At 57.5% G+C, this 20,813-nt stretch overlaps 6 protein-coding genes across 6 annotated transcripts; 4 read left to right on the top strand and 2 right to left on the bottom strand.

The window, feature by feature from the left end:
- Positions 1 to 753: 753 nt before the first annotated feature.
- Positions 754 to 3,569, top strand: GGS23DRAFT_78364 (tRNA ligase). Its single transcript, XM_051521279.1, has 2 exons — positions 754 to 775; positions 841 to 3,569. The coding sequence occupies exon 2, from the start codon at positions 1,086 to 1,088 to the stop codon at positions 3,471 to 3,473; it is 2,388 nt and encodes a 795-aa protein (XP_051371200.1). The 5' UTR covers positions 754 to 775; positions 841 to 1,085; the 3' UTR covers positions 3,474 to 3,569.
- An 830-nt stretch (positions 3,570 to 4,399) lies between these two features.
- On the bottom strand, positions 4,400 to 5,758 carry GGS23DRAFT_597294 (anthranilate phosphoribosyltransferase; the record flags this gene model as incomplete). Its single annotated transcript, XM_051518601.1, has 2 exons — positions 4,400 to 5,317; positions 5,435 to 5,758. The coding sequence occupies 2 exons, from the start codon at positions 5,756 to 5,758 to the stop codon at positions 4,400 to 4,402; spliced, it is 1,242 nt and encodes a 413-aa protein (XP_051371199.1).
- A 577-nt stretch (positions 5,759 to 6,335) lies between these two features.
- GGS23DRAFT_570459 (uncharacterized protein) lies at positions 6,336 to 7,774 on the top strand. Its single transcript, XM_051516514.1, has one exon. The coding sequence runs from the start codon at positions 6,517 to 6,519 to the stop codon at positions 7,585 to 7,587; it is 1,071 nt and encodes a 356-aa protein (XP_051371198.1). The 5' UTR covers positions 6,336 to 6,516; the 3' UTR covers positions 7,588 to 7,774.
- A 639-nt stretch (positions 7,775 to 8,413) lies between these two features.
- Positions 8,414 to 9,507, top strand: GGS23DRAFT_597292 (uncharacterized protein; the record flags this gene model as incomplete). The annotated part of the gene is made up of 3 exons (XM_051518600.1): positions 8,414 to 8,877; positions 9,189 to 9,350; positions 9,453 to 9,507. The coding sequence occupies 3 exons, from the start codon at positions 8,414 to 8,416 to the stop codon at positions 9,505 to 9,507; spliced, it is 681 nt and encodes a 226-aa protein (XP_051371197.1).
- A 6,268-nt stretch (positions 9,508 to 15,775) lies between these two features.
- On the bottom strand, positions 15,776 to 17,510 carry GGS23DRAFT_78158 (alpha/beta-hydrolase). The gene is made up of 2 exons (XM_051521278.1): positions 16,255 to 17,510; positions 15,776 to 16,118 (listed from the first exon to the last, which is right to left on the bottom strand). Exons 1-2 carry the CDS (start codon positions 17,151 to 17,153, stop codon positions 15,872 to 15,874), a joined length of 1,146 nt encoding a protein of 381 aa, XP_051371196.1. The 5' UTR covers positions 17,154 to 17,510; the 3' UTR covers positions 15,776 to 15,871.
- Positions 17,511 to 18,785: 1,275 nt separating this feature from the next.
- Positions 18,786 to 20,247, top strand: GGS23DRAFT_610133 (uncharacterized protein; the record flags this gene model as incomplete). The annotated part of the gene is made up of 2 exons (XM_051520313.1): positions 18,786 to 19,375; positions 19,474 to 20,247. The coding sequence occupies 2 exons, from the start codon at positions 18,786 to 18,788 to the stop codon at positions 19,637 to 19,639; spliced, it is 756 nt and encodes a 251-aa protein (XP_051371195.1). The 3' UTR covers positions 19,640 to 20,247.
- Positions 20,248 to 20,813: the final 566 nt, after the last annotated feature.

Raw genomic sequence — 20,813 nt, 5'->3', positions numbered from 1 at the left:
GGAACTCGGAATTTATATCACAATCCGAAGAAGCAGAGCTGCACATATACCTCCTTTATCTTTCCCCAGGCTCATCTCTCCTCCGCCAGTCCCCTCTCTCTTTCGTCAGAAGGTCCCCGGGGATCTTACTGGCTTGCTGCCGCCTCCGCTGCCGGTATTGGGCTCGAGGTTGGAGCCAGACCTGGACCCAGCGAGGACCAATGTTGCAAGGTACGTAGCCCTCGCCGTGGCAGTCATCCGCCGCACCTCTCTCCCACCCACGTCTGCTCTCTGCCTGAGGTATTACCCGTCTACACCCCCGACTCAACCGTGGTCTTGGGTCTTGGTCGGGCCTTGGATCCTGGCGCTGTCCATCCTCTGTTCGTCAGACACCTTAGGACCAAGGCACCGAACCCCCCGGCGACCTGTGTAGGCCCCACCGGCGGTCGACGGCGAGGGTGTCTCTGAGCCACGCCGGGTTGATCAGTCTCGTGCCTCGAGTTAGTCATAATCCCCAGCTGCGCGTATCGTACTCTCGACACCTCATCGTAGCTACCTCAGGCATCATGGCTGTCACGCCTATCATACCTACCTATCCTCCGTCCCTCCCTCTGCCCGTTTCCCGCATTGCACCGGTTAGCTGCATCTGGCGTTGTGAAGCCACCAAACCTGTCATATAACTGCCTAACCCTCCCAGCCTGGCTCGCTCGCCACCCTCGCAACAACTCCTCTCTCCGTTGCCTGCATCGGCTGTCCATCTGCACACACGGGCATGTACAGTTCTACCCTACCTCAAGCGTGAGGGAACCGGAGATAGATCTTCCAACAGGGTGTGCTGATTGGTGCAACTTCCTCTAGCAGTAGCTTTACGTCGTCGACTCGGGTCGCACCCTTTAGGGACCCGCGCCGCATTCTCCAGCTTTCCCCTCCACCAAGCTGTTCCCGCCTTCGTCAACCGATTCTCTACCTGCCATCCTCGTTTGCAGTCTCGCGGGCTACGCTGCTCCCCTCTTACCACCCACCCGCATCGGGCTCGGTTGACGACGTCATTACAACAATCAACATCGCACACCGTCTCAAGGCACACCTGCCGCCAACAGTCGACCATGGAGTCCTCCAACGTACCTTATCGCAGCCAGGATCCCAGCGAGGTGGCTACTATGATCCGCGCGCTGGGCTCTGGGGCCTCGAAAGCCCGGGCTAGGAAGACCACCTACAAGGTCAAGGGGTCACCTACCGGCATCACCGTCGATTCCTGGCGTCTTCATGACTGGAACTACAAGAAGTCTGGTCTACCCACTTACGCCCGCGGGCTGTTCACTGCCAAGACCAACGGAGGCCAGGAAATTGCTATCAGGGGTTACGACAAGTTCTTCAACATCTTCGAGGTTCCCGAAACAAGATGGCCTACCATACTCAAGTGCACCAAAGGCCCGTACGAGCTCACCCTGAAAGAGAACGGCTGTATCATATTCATTAGTGGCCTCGAGGACGGCACTCTCCTGATCTGCAGCAAGCATGCTACCGGAGATCGCTCCGATGTCGAGCTCAGCCATGCTGGCGCCGGCGAGAAATGGATCGACAGGCAGCTAGCCAGTCTGGGCAAGACTCGACAAGAGTTTGCTCAGGAACTGAGGCGGAGAAACGTGACCGCCGTTGCCGAACTCTGTGACGACGAGTTTGAGGAGCACATCCTCGCCTACGGCCCGGATGTGGCTGGTCTCTACCTCCATGGTATCAACGTCAACGTACCCGAATTCCTGACGTACTCTGGAGAGCTCGTCCACCAGTTTGCCGAGGAGTGGGGCTTCCGTAAAATTGGGCTCCAGCTGTTTGACGACGTCAACTCTGTCAAGTCTTTCCTGGAGACGGTCGCCGAGACTGGTTCTCACGATGGCCGGCCCGTCGAGGGATTTGTTATTCGCTGCAAGATGTCAACCGACCCGGACAAGAAACCCTTCACTGACTGGTTTTTCAAGTACAAATTCGAAGAGCCGTACTTGATGTATCGACAGTGGCGAGAATGCACGAAGGCCATGATCGCCGGCGAGACCCCAAAGATCCGGAAGCATGTGAAGATCACGCAGGAATACCTCGCGTACGCACGAAAGAGGCTCGCAGCCGACCCCAAACTAGGAAAGGCGTATCAAGCGAACCACGGTATTATCCCTCTCCGTGATGACTTCCTGGCGTTCAAGCACTTGAAGGGCTCCGAGGCAGCCAACATCGCGGACGAACGTGACGACAAAACCATTGCAAACGACGTCGTTCTTGTCACTATAGCTACTCTTGGGTGCGGCAAGACGACCGTTGGCGTGGCATTGACGCATCTTTTTGGCTGGGGCCTCGTGCAGAATGACAACATTCGGGGACCGAAGCGCCCCGTTCAGATGGTCGACTCAGTATCGAAACTCCTCATGAAGCACCCGGTCGTCATATCGGATCGAAACAATTCGGAGCGTTGGGAACGACAGCAAATACTCGAAGATGTCAGGAAACGCCACTTGGACGTCACGATGATCGCCCTGAACTTTTCCCATAGCGACTTCGACGCGGTTCGGAAAGTTACCGAACAACGGGTGCTGAACCGGGGAAACAATCACCAAACCATCCAGGCTGCTTCTGACAAAACTAAGGTCATTAAAATTATGGAGAATTTCCTGTCGAGATTCGAGCCGTGCGACCCGTCAAAAAGTCCGGACAACGGGTTCGACTTCGTCATTGACTTGGATCCGACGTTAGATAGCCGAGCAAACGTGGAGACGGTGATTAGAGAATTACACGGAAAGTATCCAGCATTGGTCCCGGAAATCCCGAGTGCAGAAGCGATGGACGAAGCCGTCAAAGCTGCCATCGAGGACTACAAGCCCGACTTGAGACATACCATCCCGGCGCGCAAGCAAAAGCAGGATAAGCGAGACAACGCTGAGGGTTCCAACGCTGAGGGTTCCGAGCCCACGGCCGCCAAGAAGAAGCCACTGGAGTATATGTCCATATCCATCCCCACTCCGGATGTGAGCCAGGCACTAGAAGCCGCCTTTAAGGGCACGGACCCTGAAACCCAGCGATTCTACAAGCAGCTGCAGCAGACGCGACGCATCCAGGCTCGGTTCCATGTCACGCTCATGCATCGCGCCTCGTCGAGAGAACACCCCGACCTGTGGCAGCGGTATGTGAGCCTTGAAGCTGAGAAGGGTACCGCGGACGGGGCCCTGGGCGAGTGCGAAGTGATACTCGAGCGGGTCGTGTTCGACGACCGTATCATGGCCATCGCCGTGAGGCTAGTAGACGCGGAGCAGAAGTGGACCTGCGTCAACAAGGTGCCACACATAACGGTCGGCACGCGCGACTTCAAGGTCAAGCCGAAGGAGAGCAACGGCCTGCTCGGTCGGTGGCTCGAGATCGGCAGCGGCGGCGACACGGGCATCGGCGAGCGGCTCATCGAGGGCGGGGTCACGGTGAAGGGCACAGTCCACGGCGTCTTGTCGAGCTAGCGCTCCACGCGGCGAACTGCCGGACGGGCTCCTCCAGCCACGCTGGGGCCAAGTGTCGCCAACAGAAATGCGGAAGGCACGAAAGGGAGACGGAAGAGGCAGAAGAAGGAAGGGAGAAAGGCAGAGACGGGGACCGAAAAGTAAAGAAAGAAAACTAAGAAGTAGACACCCCCTTTGAACACGACCTACTTCCTAGGACGAAGTTAGCCAAAGGAGGAGCGACGGTTTGACCGCGAAACCAGTCGTAATATTTGTATAGACTTGCCAGTGTGTTCGGTACATCCGCTGTGTACGCGGAAAAAGAGCTCCTCGGCTCTTCCTGGGCGGAGGAGGAGGAGGAAGAAGAAGAAGAAACATAGTATACTCGCCCCCGAGTCAAAAAGAAGAACAATAAGACGGGCGGCACGGCGCGGCGGGTTCGTTGGCTGCCGCCATCTCACCCCTCTACCCCATTCTTGCCTTCCTGTAGTTATAGCTGTACTTATACGAAATAACGAAGGGAACACTGCTCGCCAAATATGCACGCCCGTCTTTAGATACCTGTTCCCGGCCCCGAAACCTAGCGCGGGGCCACAATGATACGCTGAGAAAGGCTCTTTCCAGAAGGAATAGATAGATGTGTCTGTCACAAACGCGCGATGGTGCTACTAAGGGATGACGGTACGAAAGTTTCGGTGTTGGCTCTCGCTGTCTATCTCAACGATGCGAGCACGCTGTGCCCTCAGACGCCTGGTCCCAAGATCACCCGCCCCGCCTACCCCGCCGTGGCTCTGCCGCCCCCCTTTTTGTGTTCTGATACGATGACTATTACACACCTCCTCGATTATACATATCAGTCGTACCCCCCGGCCTTCCCCAACGTATAGCCGTCGTCCACTCGTAGCCGCGGGGGTGAAGAAGAACCTACCGCTACTCCCCCTTCTCCCCTACTCCGCGGGCAGGCCGTCGGTGGCGAGCGCGAAGGCCTCCCACTGGCGCCAGGCGGCGCCGCTGTCTATGGCCCAGCGCGCGCGGCGCACGCCCTCCTTCCAGCGGCCGCCGCCGGGGCCGCGCTCGGGGACGACGCGGCCGTCGTCGCCGGGCCCCATGGCGCTCGCGTCGGCGTCGCACACGCCGGCGGCGACCAGGAAGGCCGCCGTGTTGATCAGCACGAACTCGAGGATGGGGTCGTTGGGGGCGAGCTCGCCGCGCAGCAGGCGGCGCAGGATGGCCGCGTTTTCGCGCGGCTCGCGGCCCGGCGCGACGGTGTGCAGCGGGTGGGTGCCGAGGCCGAAGTCGGCGGGGGTGAGGGTGAAGTGCTCGACGGCGACGCCGGCGCCGGCGCCGCCCTCGCGCTCGACGAGCTGCCAGCACAGCGTCGGGCCGGCGCACGAGACCTCGTCAAGCTGCTCGGCGCCGCAGACGACGAGGCCCTTGCGGGCGCCGGCGAGCCGCAGGGCCTCGGCGAAGATGGGGCCGAGGTCGTCGCGCGCGACGCCGAGCATGCGGGCCTCGACGACGTCGCCGAGCGGGTTGCTGAGCGGGCCGAGCAGGTTGAAGATGGTGCGCCAGCCGAGCTCGCGCCGGATGGCGGCGACGTGCCGCATGCCCGGGTGGAAGACGGGCGCGAAGAGGAAGGCGTAGTTGGTCCGCGCGTAGACGGAGGCGATCGTGGCCGGCGTGATGCGCTCGAGCCGCGCCGGCACCGGCTCCATGCTCATGAGCAGGTCCGCCGAGCCCGACTTGGACGTCGACGCCCGGTTGCCGTGCTTCGCGAGCAGCAGCAGCGGCGACGCGACGATCGACGACGTCGTCGAGATATTGAACGTGTTGTGGGAGTCGCCGCCCGTACCCACAATGTCACACTGTCCAGAGGTGGGTGTCAGCGCTGCTGTCTTCAATAACACGTCTATAGAGAGCTATCTCTCTGTAGGTATATACGGGCCCGGGACGGTAAGAGGAAAGGATAAGGAAGCACTAACTAGCCCGCCGTTGTACTTGCCCTCGGGTCTCCTTCGCTTGGCGATGGCGGCTTCGAGGCTGGCGATGTCGATCTTGGCGGCGTGGTGGCGCATGGCAGCCGAGGCTTCGGCGAGGACATCAGCGCGGCGGTCCCAGCCCGTGAAGTGCAGGGCAGTCAGCAGCGAGCCGGTCTGGACGGGGCTGAGGCGGTTGGTGAAGATGTGGGCGAGTGCTTCAGAGATCTCCTTCGCGGTGACCTTCTCCTTCGCCGGGTCGGGCCATAGGCGCTGCAGGAGCGGGCGGATGTCAACAAGCGCGGCGCCCTGACCGTCGCTGTCGGCCATTGTGATGGGTGCTCTAGATGAGTCCGCCGCACGGTCGAGATAGGCGTCTTTAGATGTCGGACGGTAGAAAGGACAACAGCGGGAGTTGTGTAAGCCGTCAATTGAGGCTCAAGACTTGGGGAGCTCGCCGTATCTACACATGTGACTCAATGGGTGACATGCATACAGCGAGGAGGGTAATCCTCGACCAGTTACCTATTTCTTTATTGGTACCTTGGAATATATCCGGAATACCCAAAGCAGACAGGGTCAACGAGTAGAATGACGCATGCCCCGCGATCGGTATCGAGGGGCTGCGTGTGGTGGGGAGAAGAGACCCCTAGCTATGTGTACTAGGGGTACCTATGTAAGCTAGATCTGTAGCCGTCGTGGCGGTGGCAGACGGCAGATGGCCCGATAAAGCTGCTAGATAGGTATGTTGCCGGCTCTATCTCGTACTAACGAAGGGACTGGATCGGAGCCGGAGCGAGATAACTCCGTCCACTTCCGACGATGGGAGCTTCATGAGTCCCGGCGTGGCAGGTACCTAAGTACCTAGGTATGTCGTGGTGGGCTGTTATGCAGATACCAAGCACTGAACCAATTGGACGAATGAACATTCGGGACCATCATGAATTTCGAAAGCCGAAAAAAAAGACAGAACGAGGTCCGATTCCAAACGATACAGCCCGGAGAGGTGACAGGCAACACGGGATTCGAAGTGGCGGGAGGCGACAATACCAAGATCTCCTCGGGCACCTTGTGCCCTGCCGTTCGCGATGCCTCCGCGACTCAATTGCTGCTCTGCGCCGAGTAGCGCGAGCAGAGCTCTCCGGAGGGCCGCCAGCTCCCGCCGGCCCATGCCCAGCCTCCTCCTCCAAAGCTCCAAGTTAGCGACGAGTACGACGACGACGACGACAACGACTATTTCCAGGCACTACACGAGCACGTCGTCGGCCCCCGCAGCCTTCTCGTCCTTGGTCTTGCCCGACGACTACATCCCGCCGACGCGGCCGCCCTCGGCGCGACGCCCCGAGCAGCGCAAGGCGCAGCTGCTCCGATCGTACACGGCGATGCTGCGCTCGACGCCGCTGATCCTGTTCTTCCAGCACAACAATATGACCGCCGTGGAGCTGGCCGCCGTGCGCCGCGAGCTGCGCGCCGCCCTGGCCAAGGTGCCCGTGCCCGAGGCCGGGCCCGACGGCGACCCGCCACCGATAGACATCGCGCCGGCCATCGAGCTGCAGGTGCTGCGGACGCGCATCTTCACCGTCGCGCTCAAGATCGACGAGTTCTTCGACCCGAAGGCCGCCGCCGCCGCCGCCGGGCCCGGCACCTACACGCACGACCTCTCGGAGGCGGCTTACGCGGCCATCAAGCAGGCCGACATCACCGAGTCCACGGCGTTCGCGCAGATCAGCCCGCTGCTCATCGGGCCCATCGCGGCCGTGACCTTCCCGGCCGTGTCGCCGGCGCACCTCGCCACCGTGCTCTCGGTGCTCGCGCCGTCGCCGGCCTACCCGCCGCCGTCGCGCAAGAAGAGCCCGGGCTACTACGACCTGTCGGCGCAGACGGGCTTCCAGAAGCTGCTCCTGGTCGGCGGCCGCGTCGAGGGCCGCGTGTTCGACAACGAGGGCGTCATGTGGGTCGGCAGCATCAAGGGCGGCGTCGGCAGCCTGCGCGCCCAGCTCGTGTCCATGCTGCAGAACGCCGGGCTCGGCCTCACGACGGTGCTCGAGGGCCAGAGCAAGGGCCTGTGGCTCGCCCTCGAGAGCAGGCGGACCCAGCTCGAGGAGGAGGCGAACGGAGGCGCCAAGAAGGAGGCGGCGGCGGAGAAGCCGAGCGCGTAGGGCGCTGGCGGCTCGCGCGGGACATAGGTACCTAGGTATGTCTAGGTGCCTAGCTACAAACTGTACAAATCACGACTATTGCCATCATCCCCTAGAGCGGTTCCTAGGTCCATTAAATAAAAATAAGAATAAAAAACAAAAAAGCCGTCAACCATACTCCTGCGATTGTCGCCACCAACCTACCAGACTCGATGGACTTCTCTCAAACACGGTTTATTATCCATCTCCAATGTTAGACCAATAAACGCCCGCGGCCAGATCTGCATAATTCCGGGGACTTGTACGTAGGTACCTGTAAGATATACGCATAACCCCGTGGATGCATACCAGAGCTATTATCCATCAGGATATGCATCTATCAATAATCACCGCACACGCCGCCGTCTGCACGCCTGCCATGCTGGAACGACACTAGCGCCTCGGTAGCGACTTCCCAGGTGGTGTAGCACTGCGGGTCCGGTCCCCATATCTAGGTACATCTGCCCATGTACATAGGTACCTACTTGTCCATCCTCGAGGTGCCTCACATGAAGTCGAGTCGTCCGACCTCCACCACCACCATGTCGCATGCGGTCCCGCCATTCTGCATTCTGGGAGAGAACCAGGTCCGACGCCGCCTCGCCATCCCGACACACAATCGACGCAGAGGCCGCTGCCATTCAGCTGGCCAGCCCGAGGAGCCGACTCGACTCGACGCCACATCATCGTCCTCCTCCACATTCCCTCGCCCGTAGACGTCTCCCCTCCCGTCCACCGCCACGCACGCCCTCTCTCTCCACTCTCCTTCCGCCGATCCTCTACCATCGCCTCCTGCTCCGCGCGAACGATGGACTTCGCCCCGTACCAGTCGTCGCCGCCGGAGCACAGCCGGCCGTTCTCGCCGCCGCGCTCGGCCGTCGCGTCGCCGCGCACCTCGCTCGAGCACAACAACAACAACAACAACAACAATACCGCCAGCACCCACGACCGCTGGCGGCCCTTCTCCCCCTCCCAGCAACATCCGCACGTCTACCGCACCCCGCCGCCGCTCCAGCACCCGCAGCCCCAGCGCTCCTGGCGCCCGAGCCTGTCCGCCGCCGGCGCCGCCATAGGGATAGGCGGCGGTGGCGGGAGCGGAGGCGGCGGCGGGTACTCGCCCGAGGTCCCGCCGGTCGGCGCCAGCTACGTCAGCGAGTTCGACACGAGCCTCGGCATCCGCCTCGACTACGAGGCCTGCCTCGCCTACCTCGCCCTGCCCCCGCTCGGCGCCATCGTGCTGCTGATCCTCGAGCGCAAGAGCGATTTCGTCCGGTGAGTCCCTCTCTCTTTCGCTTCTCACCGCCATCTTAACTTGGAGCCGGCGGTCCTGCGGTGATGGGTACAAAGGAGGAGGAGGAGGAGGAGGAGCGGCACAAAGCAGAAAGGAGGGGGTAGTAAGAAGAGACGGAGCGAGGGAGGGGCAGGCCTTGTGGGCTAGATAGGGAGACGAGCTCTGCACAAGTGCACGGGTTTTCCTTCCCCCCTCCCGCCCCTCTCCTCCCGCAGCCGCAGAAGATCCCCATACTACCTTGAAGCTGCGCGTGGCCGGTCCGCATCTGCTAACTCTCTTCCCCGTGCCGCAGGTTTCACGCGTGGCAGTCCAGCCTGCTCTTCACCGTCGTCTTCATTGTGCACCTCGTCTTCTCCTGGTCCTCCTTCCTGAGCTGGGTCCTCGCCATAGCCGACCTGTTTCTGATGGTCTGGCTCGCCCTGCGGGCCTATCGCGACGCCGACACGTTAGATCGGTAAGCAGCATTCTCCCCGCCCCGCCCTCCCTAGCTAATGTGTCCTCCCTGCGATAATACCCATGCGCTAATAAGTGTTCTCTCCCTCGCTCTCTCCTCTAGATTCGAGGTTCCTATCTTCGGCCAGATAGCAAGCCGAATACTCGACGACGAGTAGACTCTGCGATACTTCTTCTCGACCCCCCCCCCTTTTTTTTCCCCCTCATCCTCTCACCTCTGATCTGCAATCTCGTCTTTGAGGCAGATATCGCTTGATGCCGAGGTTGAGGCTCGGAGCCGCGTTTCGCTGTACCATATGGATTTCCCGTTGCTTATGTACATATACCCCGAGAGCCCCAGGCGCGGCCTCTGTTCGCTAATGGCATAATACCACGAGCCTCTTTGCCGTCCTTTACATCCAGCAAAGTCTGAGGCTAGAAGTTATTTTTCGCACCTCCGCCTGAGGCTGCCTTTCCGTTGTCTGGATTTGGTGAATCCGTATCGAAATATGCAAGTTCCGAATACAGAATTACACGTGTCTATGTCTGGGAGCTCAAGCACAAGAAATTTACCTTGGCAACCTACCAGCCAGGGACTTTTGAAATCTTTTAACCAGGTTGCCGGCATGAGTGGGTTGGACATTGAGGAGTAGTCATAATTGGGAAAGTTGGTAGGGTACTCTTTGGCCTGGCCAGCATCCAGAAGGCGATGGCTTGGTTAACAGGATTTCACCAACGTTTAAATATTAAAAATGAACGCAACCCATCCCGTTATAGTTATAAGTCAAGGCCTTGATCAAAACAAGATCGCACATCGGAAATGCTAGTAAGCCCTTCGGATACTCCTCGACCCAGGCTGTATCGTAACCTAGCTCCTTCGCCAGTTACCAAGCACCCCGCATAGGTACTATTACAACACGCAGGCGCCCATACTTGCTTCTCATTGCAATGAGATACAATCTCATAGGTATTCTGAAAGTAGAGATGTGTAAATGCCTGAACCACCAGCAGCCTGCCCCGGTCAACATGAAACGACGGTCGGAATCTTTCTAGAATATTAGCCGGCCCCTGCCTGGCTCATCCCTATCCTTTCATCCTATCGAGAGGCAACTTGGTATTGGTTTCCTCTCATTTCCTTTTTGATGGCCGACCCTTCTATCCCGCTGACCCTTCCCATGTCTGCTCAGGTGATTACAATCTCGTGATAAGTACATCGATCGTCCCAGAATTCGCAATTCACGCCGTCGATAGAGAAGAGACAGACGCCGCAGGAGTGCCCGAACACCCGATCGGGGGCGGGGGGACGACAAGAAAAGAACGGCCACATCCCAGCGAACTTGGATGTGTCCGAAGAGGACAGCTGAGCTCTAGCACCGCGGCGCGACTCCTCTGTGGGAGGAAAGTCCGGGATAGGTGGATTACCCTCGTAGAAGGGCAAGAGATCTCTCGCCATAGCGGCCAAACGACGAGCCTAGGGCAACCAAGTCAGCGCACATGACAAGGGACCTCATCCGGGAGACCATGTTGTTGCACGAACAAACCCGCAACGCAACGCAGATCCGCCAACCGCCGCCGCAGGTATTCGCCCACTGGTCCTCCATGGTTGATCTCCACGTACAGAGGCTATGCCCTCCTTAGCTAATCACATACACACAAGTAGCCCTCTGCCCTCCACATGTCATCTGCAGACTTTCGGTCGACTGCTCTTCAATGAGCACGAGACGATGATTTAAGAATTCAACCACACTATCCTATTTGTTGCTGGCTTTTCTCGCTGTTTGACATAAGGTTAACGCATCATCAACGCTCCAGCAGGATACATCCTGTGCTTGGCCCCTTGTCTGTTTCATGTGACACATGTAATTTTAAATACTTCGTGTACATCTAAAGCTTAGCCAGACTTCATTCAGATGGTAGCGCTATTAGGAATCGATCCTATCCTCCATCAAGTAACCCATTCATCTCATTCATGATGCACTACAAAGTCCTGCTAGCCTGATTCCGCCGAGGCCGACAATATATATACCTCTTCACATGTTTCCATGTCGGCAATAAATTGTGGTTTCCAAGTCTATGCCGACCCCAATCAATCGGTGAGGCGGACTAAGGCCTCTCTCCTGCCCAGGCCACCACTAGTAAGGCACAGCATATTAGTGATAGCCAAATGTGGAAGCTGAGAACCTGCTTGAGGTCCCCAAAAGGGCTTTGTGAGAGACGGGCAACATAGCTTGGATCGGTGATAGTGAACATACATCGAAGTGAGGCACGGAGGTGACGTTGTCCTCTCCATTCAGACCGTCAAGATAGTCTGCACCCCTCAAGTCGAAGTCGCCGTTCGACCTCCAGGAGGGGCGCACGATAGTCGAAGTCGCCGTTCGCTATTAGCGCCGAACATCATCGAAGACTGACGTTTTGGCTGGGTGTAATTGCTTGAAGTTGCTGTTGATACAGTATTAGCGGCAAGTCGCCGTTTGCCTTCCACGCCAACGACAGGCGGCTTCTCGGCTGCAATGCTGCCAACAGGTCGAAGCTGCTGTTGGCATGCAATGCCGCCCATAAGCCAAAGTCGCCATTCGACCTCAGTGGCATCCATGTTGAATTAGCCAATGAACTAGTTGGAAAAAGGCATCTTCCCATCAATACCGGCGGGATAGATGTCTGGAATTTGTTAGCTCACAACGCGGGACCAATCTCTCGAAAGAGCTACTCACAGAGGGATACAGTTGTGCCCTTGCGCAAAACAATGACAACGATTCGCAGAAACGAGCTAATCAAAACAATCGCCGGTGGAGCGATTCCAAGCTGTACTGCGAGCGCAGCGATAGCAAGGAATGTCCCGACGGGGACCACGCTCTCCCTCTATTGGAGGGAACACTCCCTCCAGCGAGGCTTTTGAGAGCGAGGCTTGGCCCCCCTGACAGTATCTATAGAACCGCTAGCCTTGTGCTGCTTTGCGGTAAACGACTCTTGCTGCAACGGCGCGTTGTTCTTCGCTGAGGGGCTGTAAAATCGTTGCCGCTAGACATCATTCCAGGACCAGGACCATGACCAGTTGCAACAGGCAGTATCTAGTCCCGGGGCGCCAAGATTGGTTGACGAGGTCTCCTAGGGCATCACCGGTGCCCATTCTGGCAACCCCCATGTGCGGAGGCGACTATAATTATAAGTACAGCGAATAGGCAATGGGGATTCATCGATTTTATTAAGCCCCAAGGTATGCCTCGCCTAAGTTTCAAAGGCCAGCTCGCTGGAAGTTGTCGGCTGGGCAAGATGGCACTACGCGAACTTCTCGATCTTCCGAGACCAAGTTAGGGTATCGAGATCGTTAGCAGGCCGGCTAAGTGTATATTCGAGGCGACCATATGTGTAAGGCCCTCTTCGTTTCGCAGAACGGTCGACGCAGCAAGATGCCACCCAGGGTGGACTTGTATGTCATCGGCTTCCATATCCGAAGGCACGGGGTGTGGAAAAGAAGAAAAAGACAGCTTAGAATCGTAATGCGCAACCCATCTTTTACATGAGATTCAGTCCAGATTCTGCACAGGTGTTAGCTATGTGCCAGCACTATTCCGGGCCAAGAGAAGGAAGGAAGTAAGAGCGCGAAAGAGCCCTTAGATGCGATAGCTTGGCGGCCACTATATTTCAAGGATCAGGGAAGGAGAGGAGTGGCAGGCTGGGGGGGCAGGACGGTTTGGTGGGGGATTTTCCAACTGACATTTACGAGAAGGGCCCTAGAAGGAAGCCAACTAGGAACTCGAGAACTCGAGAAGTGTCGAAATCTGCGCCATAGGCTAGCCTTTTAGCTGTTGTGGTGCCTGTGTGGACCTGGAGTGGCCACGGGCTGTGTTATCGACGGTGGATAGAAAGGTAGATGTACACCACCAGATCCTTCGTCCCGCCGGGGCAAAGACAGGGTGAGGAGCAGAAATGTGAGAAGCGGTGTGACCCAACCTAGTGGGGAACACAGTGCCCCTTGAGAGAGCACCATGAGGAGGGGCAGAGATATTGCTCTCTCCCTTGTAAAAGTCCGAGGTCAGACGACAACGTGGGAGGTGAGAGGTCTACGATTCTCCCATCCTTCACCCATATTTTGCGTTCTGCCCAGTTCGGAGGGGCAGAGTAGGAGGTCGAGAAGAGATCCCAGTATTGCTCTGAGCTAGAGCCGTTGTGGAATCCTGACGCGTATTCATCAGCTAAAAATTGTTTTCCCTTGTCAATCAAATGGGTTATCCAACACATCTTGCTCGGTGGGTCACTATAGGAATACAGGTGTGAAACAGGCATGTTGGCGAAGGAAACTTACCAGACAAGCGAGACCGACGAGTTGAAGTCTCAATAGTAGCCATTATTAGAAGCAGCGTTCAGTGTCTTGAGGCAAGATCTGTCGAGTTTCGAGGGAGCCTCCAAGCCTGGGTGATGGGACAGATGCAAACCGCTCGTTGATGCTCAGGGAAGATTAAGTAGAAGATTCTATGAGGCTCGAAATAAGGCCAGTGTCAAGGTCAGGGGAAATATGAGAAAGATATGGATAAGGCAGGGGGCATGGGAAGAAAGGTCAAAAGTGGAGGGATGCTGCCCCAGTGGTTCGTCCAAGTGTTAGCTGAATTCGAGGCATGGCTTGTGGCCCATATATAGACTTAATAGTTAAGGGTGTGTCGACGGATGTGACATATATGAGAAGCATGCTAGATGTGTTGAAATATCGACGGTATCTGGATCTTTGTTGTTCATCCCCAGTGGGTCGTTTAATATGAATGTTCGCAAAGTCCAGACATCGGGTGAAATGTTGATTTCACTAAGGAAAACCCCACCATGCTTGGGAGAAAGGGATGACTTCTCGGACGTGGTATGATGGCGTTCATGCTAGGCTACTAGCATGTGATGGAGGGAGGTGTCGAGGTGACAGTGACCAGCCAAACGGAGAGGAAGGGTGGAGTTGGACATGGTGTAGATGGAACCCATCTACAATTTCGCAAACAACTGTTTGTCCCAAAGACCGAGAGTTGAGGGTGTTGTGATGGATGTGTGAAGTTGATGCTCCGGGGGGTTAAGGGGAAGGAGGACAATGTTGTGCAGGAGAGAGGCGGAATTTTATAAATACACAGAAACAAAGAAGAGAGAGAAACTAGAAAGGAGATGGAAGGGATGGGGCAAGTCGCAGAAAAAAAAGAATAAGTGCCCTAGGCACTTACTGAGCTACCTACCTACCTACCACCTATACTACATATATATACCTACCCATCTGCTACCACAGCACCCCCCCACCCTATAACGAAAACGAGGACAGATGAATTGGCTAATCACGCCAAATAACCTAACTCATGGTTTATCTCGTCATCACGGACTTGGGCGTGGTTGTCTTGTTGTAATCTTCTTCAGTAGGCTGGAGCAAAGAGGGGGGAATTCAGGGGTACTGCCACATCAAGGAAGGCAACATCATTCCTAAGACAGCAATCCAAGAATCCAATCTGGTCCTTTGCGCCGGGAAGCTGCACATATCAAGACATATGTTGACTCATTGTTGTCCAGAGTTGGGGTGACTACCAAGGACCACAAGATGCGTACGTACCCCTTACCCCTGAGTGCCTATGCCACCATTGATTTCGCCACCCAGTGTACTCCCTACCGAACTGGACCTGTCTGAACCTGTCTGAGCGGCTATATATACTTGGCTGTTGCTTGCTGCCAGCAGGGAAACCTCGTGTATACAGTATCAGCTTCGCTTGGTACCACAGTCCTAGGAATACCTACCCACCCACCAACCTGTTCCCTCTCCCTAGGACACCTTATGAATCGAACCTGCCTTGTTCTTCTGCTCTAGGATTACGAAATTCGTCATACTGTTTGCTCAGTGGCGAAAATACGCTCCTTCTCTGTGCCATCGCCTCTTCCAGGCATCAGATGATAACACTGGGTTCAAGCACCACCTACACCAACATGGCTGGCGTATCCCCTTACGAAAGGCGTACCCTACTGCCTTCCATATTTTCTTTAGAGGAAGCTACACGGCCTATCATGTTTGCTTTGTTTGGGAACTTGACCGATGCTGTTGGGTAGGCACATGTCGGGCTCGTGTGGATAGTAGTAGTCTCATGGCTTCGCCACCACTCCGTCTTAGGGCTTCACTGCTAGTGATACATAATAGGTGTCATTATATGAGTCAGCTACCTCAAAGTGGCCCCTGGCTTTAGCCGGGCGTAGATGGACAGAATATAAAGGGGCCAAGGAACCTCCCCCTACGTAGACTAAGGAGGTGGGTACACAAGCAAGTAGGTAGGAGGAGGTAGGCATAAGGGAGCCCTCATCCCCCCTATCCGTACCTGCACCCGGCTCATAGACGCCCATCAACATGTAGAAGAGCTGTCTGACCTGCCTGCCTGCCCAGACATGTACGTTACTGGGCCACCATATTACTTCGCACTCTCACAGCCTCCCCCTCTCCCCTCCCCCAACACTTGAGCAGGAACGATGTGGTCCATGGCATAATCTCTCGTGTTCGGTGCCTGATGGGTGATGGTTGACCCGCGAGGTAGAGCCAGCCGACTAGAGGCTGTTTGCAATCTTTGAGGCATCAGCAGTTGCCGACTCTGGCAGACTCTGGGCAGCCCCGGCGGCTCCGGTGGCTGACGGCAGCATGGGGGGGACTTCAACGATCCACCCGTCCTCGTCAGCCGCCGCCCAGCGCACACAATCGAGCAAGACCTCGTTCCAGCGTAGGTGGGAGGGCAGCTGTGTGAAGGCGTTGAACGCGTGGGGCAGCCCGGGGAAAATGTGCACTTTGGTCCGGACCCTAAGCAGGGGGAGAAGGGGAAGTGTCACCGTCGTTAGTATTGGGACACAAATAGATAATCGGTAGATATACATATGTAATATGGGGCACGGTGATAGATGGTGCAGAAAAGGGGGTTGGTGATGGAGCCTCTTACCCAGCATTCTTCAACTTCTGCGCGTACAGCAGCCCCTCGTCTCGAAGCGGATCCCAGCCAGCGATCAGGAAAGCGGTCTTGGGCGCGCCGCGGAGCTCGTCCTCGCTGGCGAGCCCGGGGCTCCAGGTGCGGTTGGCCGGGTCAAAGTCGCGGCCGAGCAGGTCGCGGAACAGGCGCATGCGGTCCTTCGTTATGACGGCGGCGTCGGCGCACTGCTCCATCGACGTCTTCTCGCGGTCCGCGAAGAGCTCGTACGGGAACGCGTCGCCGTGGATCAGGTTCGGGATGCCCAGGACCTGGCCCCGGACGCGCGAGGGGGCGCCGCCGTCGCGCGCCCGCCGCAGCTCGCTCTGCACCACGCACGCCGTCAGCGACCCGCCCGCCGAGATCCCGCCCACCACGAGCCCCGGCGACACGTCGATGCCCAGCGTCCCGCCGTGCGTGGCGATCCACTCGAAGCCGTCGAGCGCGTCGTGCCACGCCGTCAGCCCCCCGAACTGCGGCGTCGGCCGGTAGCACACGTGCACGATGGCGATCGAGAGCGAGTACGCGAGCCACGAGCAATTGAAGAGCTCCGTGTCGAGGCTGCCGAAGATAAAACCCCCTCCGTGGAAGTACACGTATCCGGGAAGCGGCCGGTCCTTGAGCAAGACCGGCCGGTAGCAGCGCACGGTGATGGACTGGCCGTCGCGGGTCGGTACGACGTAGTCGCGCTTCGCAACGAGCTGGCTGAGGCCGGTAGCCCGGGACAGGTTCCCGGCTACGGCGGAGCGCATCCCGTTGGCGATCTTCTGCAGCGTCAGGGGCGGGACGTCGTCGCTGTTGGCCAAGACGGCGGGATTGGCCGCCGCGAAAGCGAGCCACTCGCCGCTGGGCTGTCCCCACCGGCTGAAATCCATGTCGACGTAACGGCCGGCGCTCGGAGGTGATGGAGGAAACCAAGATGCGGGTACAGTCGCTTAGAGAGTGGGAGGGAACCGTAGCACGCCGATGCCTGCCCTACATATACATGTCTATACGGGTACTTATCTTGGTAGCCGGCCGAACGGCTAATAAGTTCGTCTCGGGCTTCGAGAACGGATGACGGCACGAATCGGTTGGGTATCGCTCCGGCGCATGGTAACTCGAGCATGTATGCACACTCAAGTAAGGAGATAAAACGGGCTATATCGAGTGACCTACAGCCGGGTATGCATTCGACGCCGGGGATTCATAGGTACAGCTGATGGCATTTTCGTGCTGCCTTGTGCTTCCTAGACACATATGCAGGGACTGAACATCGCATTGTAGATCGATAGGTGATAGCTCGTCGAGAAAAGACCAGTCCAATTCGCCCGAAGTGTCCGGTATTACCCCGTTGTCTCGCCGCCTCCTGCGTAAGTGGTCGCGTCGCCGCAGAGAGGGACGTCGCCACTCTATTCGACGGGGGCTTTGGGGTGTCCGCCGGACAACCAAGACGGGATTCGCGCGTAGATCTACCTCTTGGAAAGCCGATGTTACGCAACGGCAGCGTATTTATTGTATTTGTGATATAGATAGGCACGCCTCCCCGGAGGCAGCCAGGGGGGGGTTGGAGTGGCGGTTAGGTTAGGAGAGGGATCGTCGTCGACCCCACTACCGCGAATACCTACCCCTTGCCGCTTCGGACTCGAATGTGAAGGCAACGTGGACGACGCGCGGAAGCTGTATGAATCGGGCTACCCGCAAAAAAAAAAAAAAAACGCCGCCGAACGCAGGCAGCATTACGTAGCACACGCTGGGTGATATAGATACCTAGCGGAACTGCCAGTTTCGTCGCTAGGCATCATCTACCTACCTACCCACCTATGGCCAACGGATTACAAGGTCGTGATCTTTGCAGACACCAATGCCCTTGCATGGTAAACACGTAGGAGTCCCCGGCTACTGGGAAACAGGTCGTTGGCAAACCTGGGCTTAAGAGACGCGACAAGACATGATATTATAAGAATGGCTTTGACTAGGTAAGTAGGTAATGTTTAAACACTCACACAGACGAGTCGGACGCGGCTCGCGAAGGGTGAAGGATCTCACCCTAGAACTAGGTAGGTATAGAGTGTGCTTGCTGGTTCTAGGCCGTCCTTGGCGACATGGATGATATCTTGAAATGGGATGGTGATGTGATAGATGCTAATACTACTAGCACTTCATTCGGGGTAGTCGACGGGATGGGAGCAGAAAAAAGGAATCTGAAAAAGATCGCAAGAAGTCTAGCAATTTAGTGATAATTTAATCATCTCTGCTTCCTCTTCGCATCTCTTTCCGCGCTCGCCTCGAAGACCCTCTCGCCGCTGTGACAGGCACAGGACTCGTACAGCTGCCCCCAGCTCCCACCGCCTGTCGAGTCGGGAACCGGCGTCCTCCGAATATTCCTGTAGTGTAACGCGCCTCGCGACGTCTAGGACGGGGGGAATAATAGCAGGTGGAACCCGTGTAGGCCTAAGAAGAAGAGAGAAGCGGTCGCCAGTGCTGCGGCCCCCCCGGGAGGATTGGCAGTGAGGACGACGACGAGAATGCGCCCCGACCAACAACCGCCGGCGGACGAGCAGCAGCATCCGCCACCGGCGATCCCGAATGCCGACCTCCCTTGCAGCCGGGCGTGGTACGTGGCCAAGCTGGTCCTTACGTCCTTCTCCGTCGCCTGCGGCGCCATCGTGCTGGGCCTCTCCGTCTCGCTGGCCGTCGACCCGGCCGTGCAGAGCTACATCGCCGTCTGGTCGGCCCCGCAAGCGGGCGCGGCCGTGCTCTGGTCCGGCGCGGAGCTCGTCGCACTCTTCTTCAGGGCGGTCCGCGCCCGGCGGCCGTCCTCGGACGAGGCGCCGGCCGCAGCCGAGGGGGGGCGCCGGCCGAGCGGCGGCATCCACCCGGGCGCGCACGTAGCCGTCCAGCTCCTGCTGAGCCTCGGCTTCGCCGCCGGGACCGGCCTGACTGCCTACCTGCACGCGTTCGCGCTCTCGTTCATGGAGCCCGGCGCCCGCGACGCCTACCCGGGGTATTGGGACTACTACTACAACGACGAGGGGAGCGGCGGGGACGGCGGTTACTACAGCAAGTCGTACGTCGACGCCGTGGCGGTGCTCGTAGCGTTTCTGACACTCCTAACGTGAGTTGCACCTCGGCGAGTTCGGGTTTCATAACCCGGTCACTTGCACCAACCCGTCGCGACGCTAACATATCCGACTTCGCGTCGAATTCTGGCAGGATAACGCATCTCGTGCTCTTCGTACGTTCCTGCGCTGAGACCGCCCAGCGCGAGAGGGCAAAGACCCTCACGCTGGTCCGCGCCCCGCCACCACAGGTGCAGCAAGGACTATTGCTACCGGCGGGGTCCGCAGACGAAGTTAAGCCAGACAAGGAGCGCGTCTAGCCCAGTTCTCCCAAGCACATGCCCGGGTGTAGAGGGGGACGACAGCAGCAGGATGCTGTCCTGCCCCCTGCGGCGCGGACTACTGCCGGACCCGTATCGCTGCTGACGGGCGGCAGCAACGGAGGCAACAGGGGCAGCATACGCCGCAGCCTCTCTGGCGGAGATTATCATTGGCGTAAACCCGACATAACACAGGGTCGCAGCGAGAAATGGACTATTTGCTTTGCGATTCCTACGCCGTGGCTAGGTAACCCGTACATTCGGGGCTTTTACCGCTATCTAAACCGAGAACCGTGAAGCTGATATGTCGAACCGAGTCATATTCATGACCATAACCGTAACCATAGCTATTTTTGGTATTCGCCGGCATAGAGAAGCTTCTCTAGACCGTGCAATAGGGCTCATTGGCGATCTTCTACTCTTGTTAATCCCGCGTATGCATCGGCACGCGGCATTTATGAGCCCCCCCCTCCCTCTCGAAAAGAAAAAAAGAATTGGGGGCGGGAGATATGAGCGAGGACGTTCGAGTGACTTGGACTTAAATCCAAGAGCGGTGGGAACGTGGTATCTCGGGTAAGCTGGAGGGGCTCGATGGGATCGGTAAAGGATTTCGCGTGCGCGAATCGGCAACGTTCGCAGCGATCGATCTAGAGCCAAGGAATTACGTCCGCGACTTTTACGAGGAATACAAAAGCAACAAGCACATGGTAATACGTTTAGCTAGCTTGATCGACAGTAAGAACGGAAAGGAAACATGATTGCGTCCTTCAACTTCCAACCCCGGTCGATAACCTGCGCTGGTCCCGATGCCGTAATGACGGCCAAACCCGGTCAATTCGGGTGGCGAAAAGGCCGGCGACAGAACGTCGTCGTTGTCACGGTTTGTGATCGCAATGAATACGGCATAGCATCTTGAGCTTCACCGAGCGCAAACTCGATCGGGGACAAACGGTGGCAAACTGTGAACGCCCCACCGAGCATTGGGGGTCATCAATTTGAGGCCTCTCCTAATTCTACCGATAATCTGCGGTTCTGATGCGATCGTCGTGATGTCGACATCAACAAAGCGGCCGTCGTAACTTCGTGAACATATCAGAGCAATCTGTAAAAAAGAGTGGCAATCCCTGGTATCAGTCAAGATGCATTCTAGTTGCACTATCCGCCGCAGGTGGTA

Source organism: Durotheca rogersii (assembly GCF_024521655.1).
Source record: "Durotheca rogersii strain YMJ 92031201 chromosome Unknown GGS23scaffold_12, whole genome shotgun sequence".
Taxonomy (NCBI): domain Eukaryota; kingdom Fungi; phylum Ascomycota; class Sordariomycetes; order Xylariales; family Xylariaceae; genus Durotheca; species Durotheca rogersii.
This window is presented reverse-complemented; position numbering and strand designations above follow the sequence as displayed.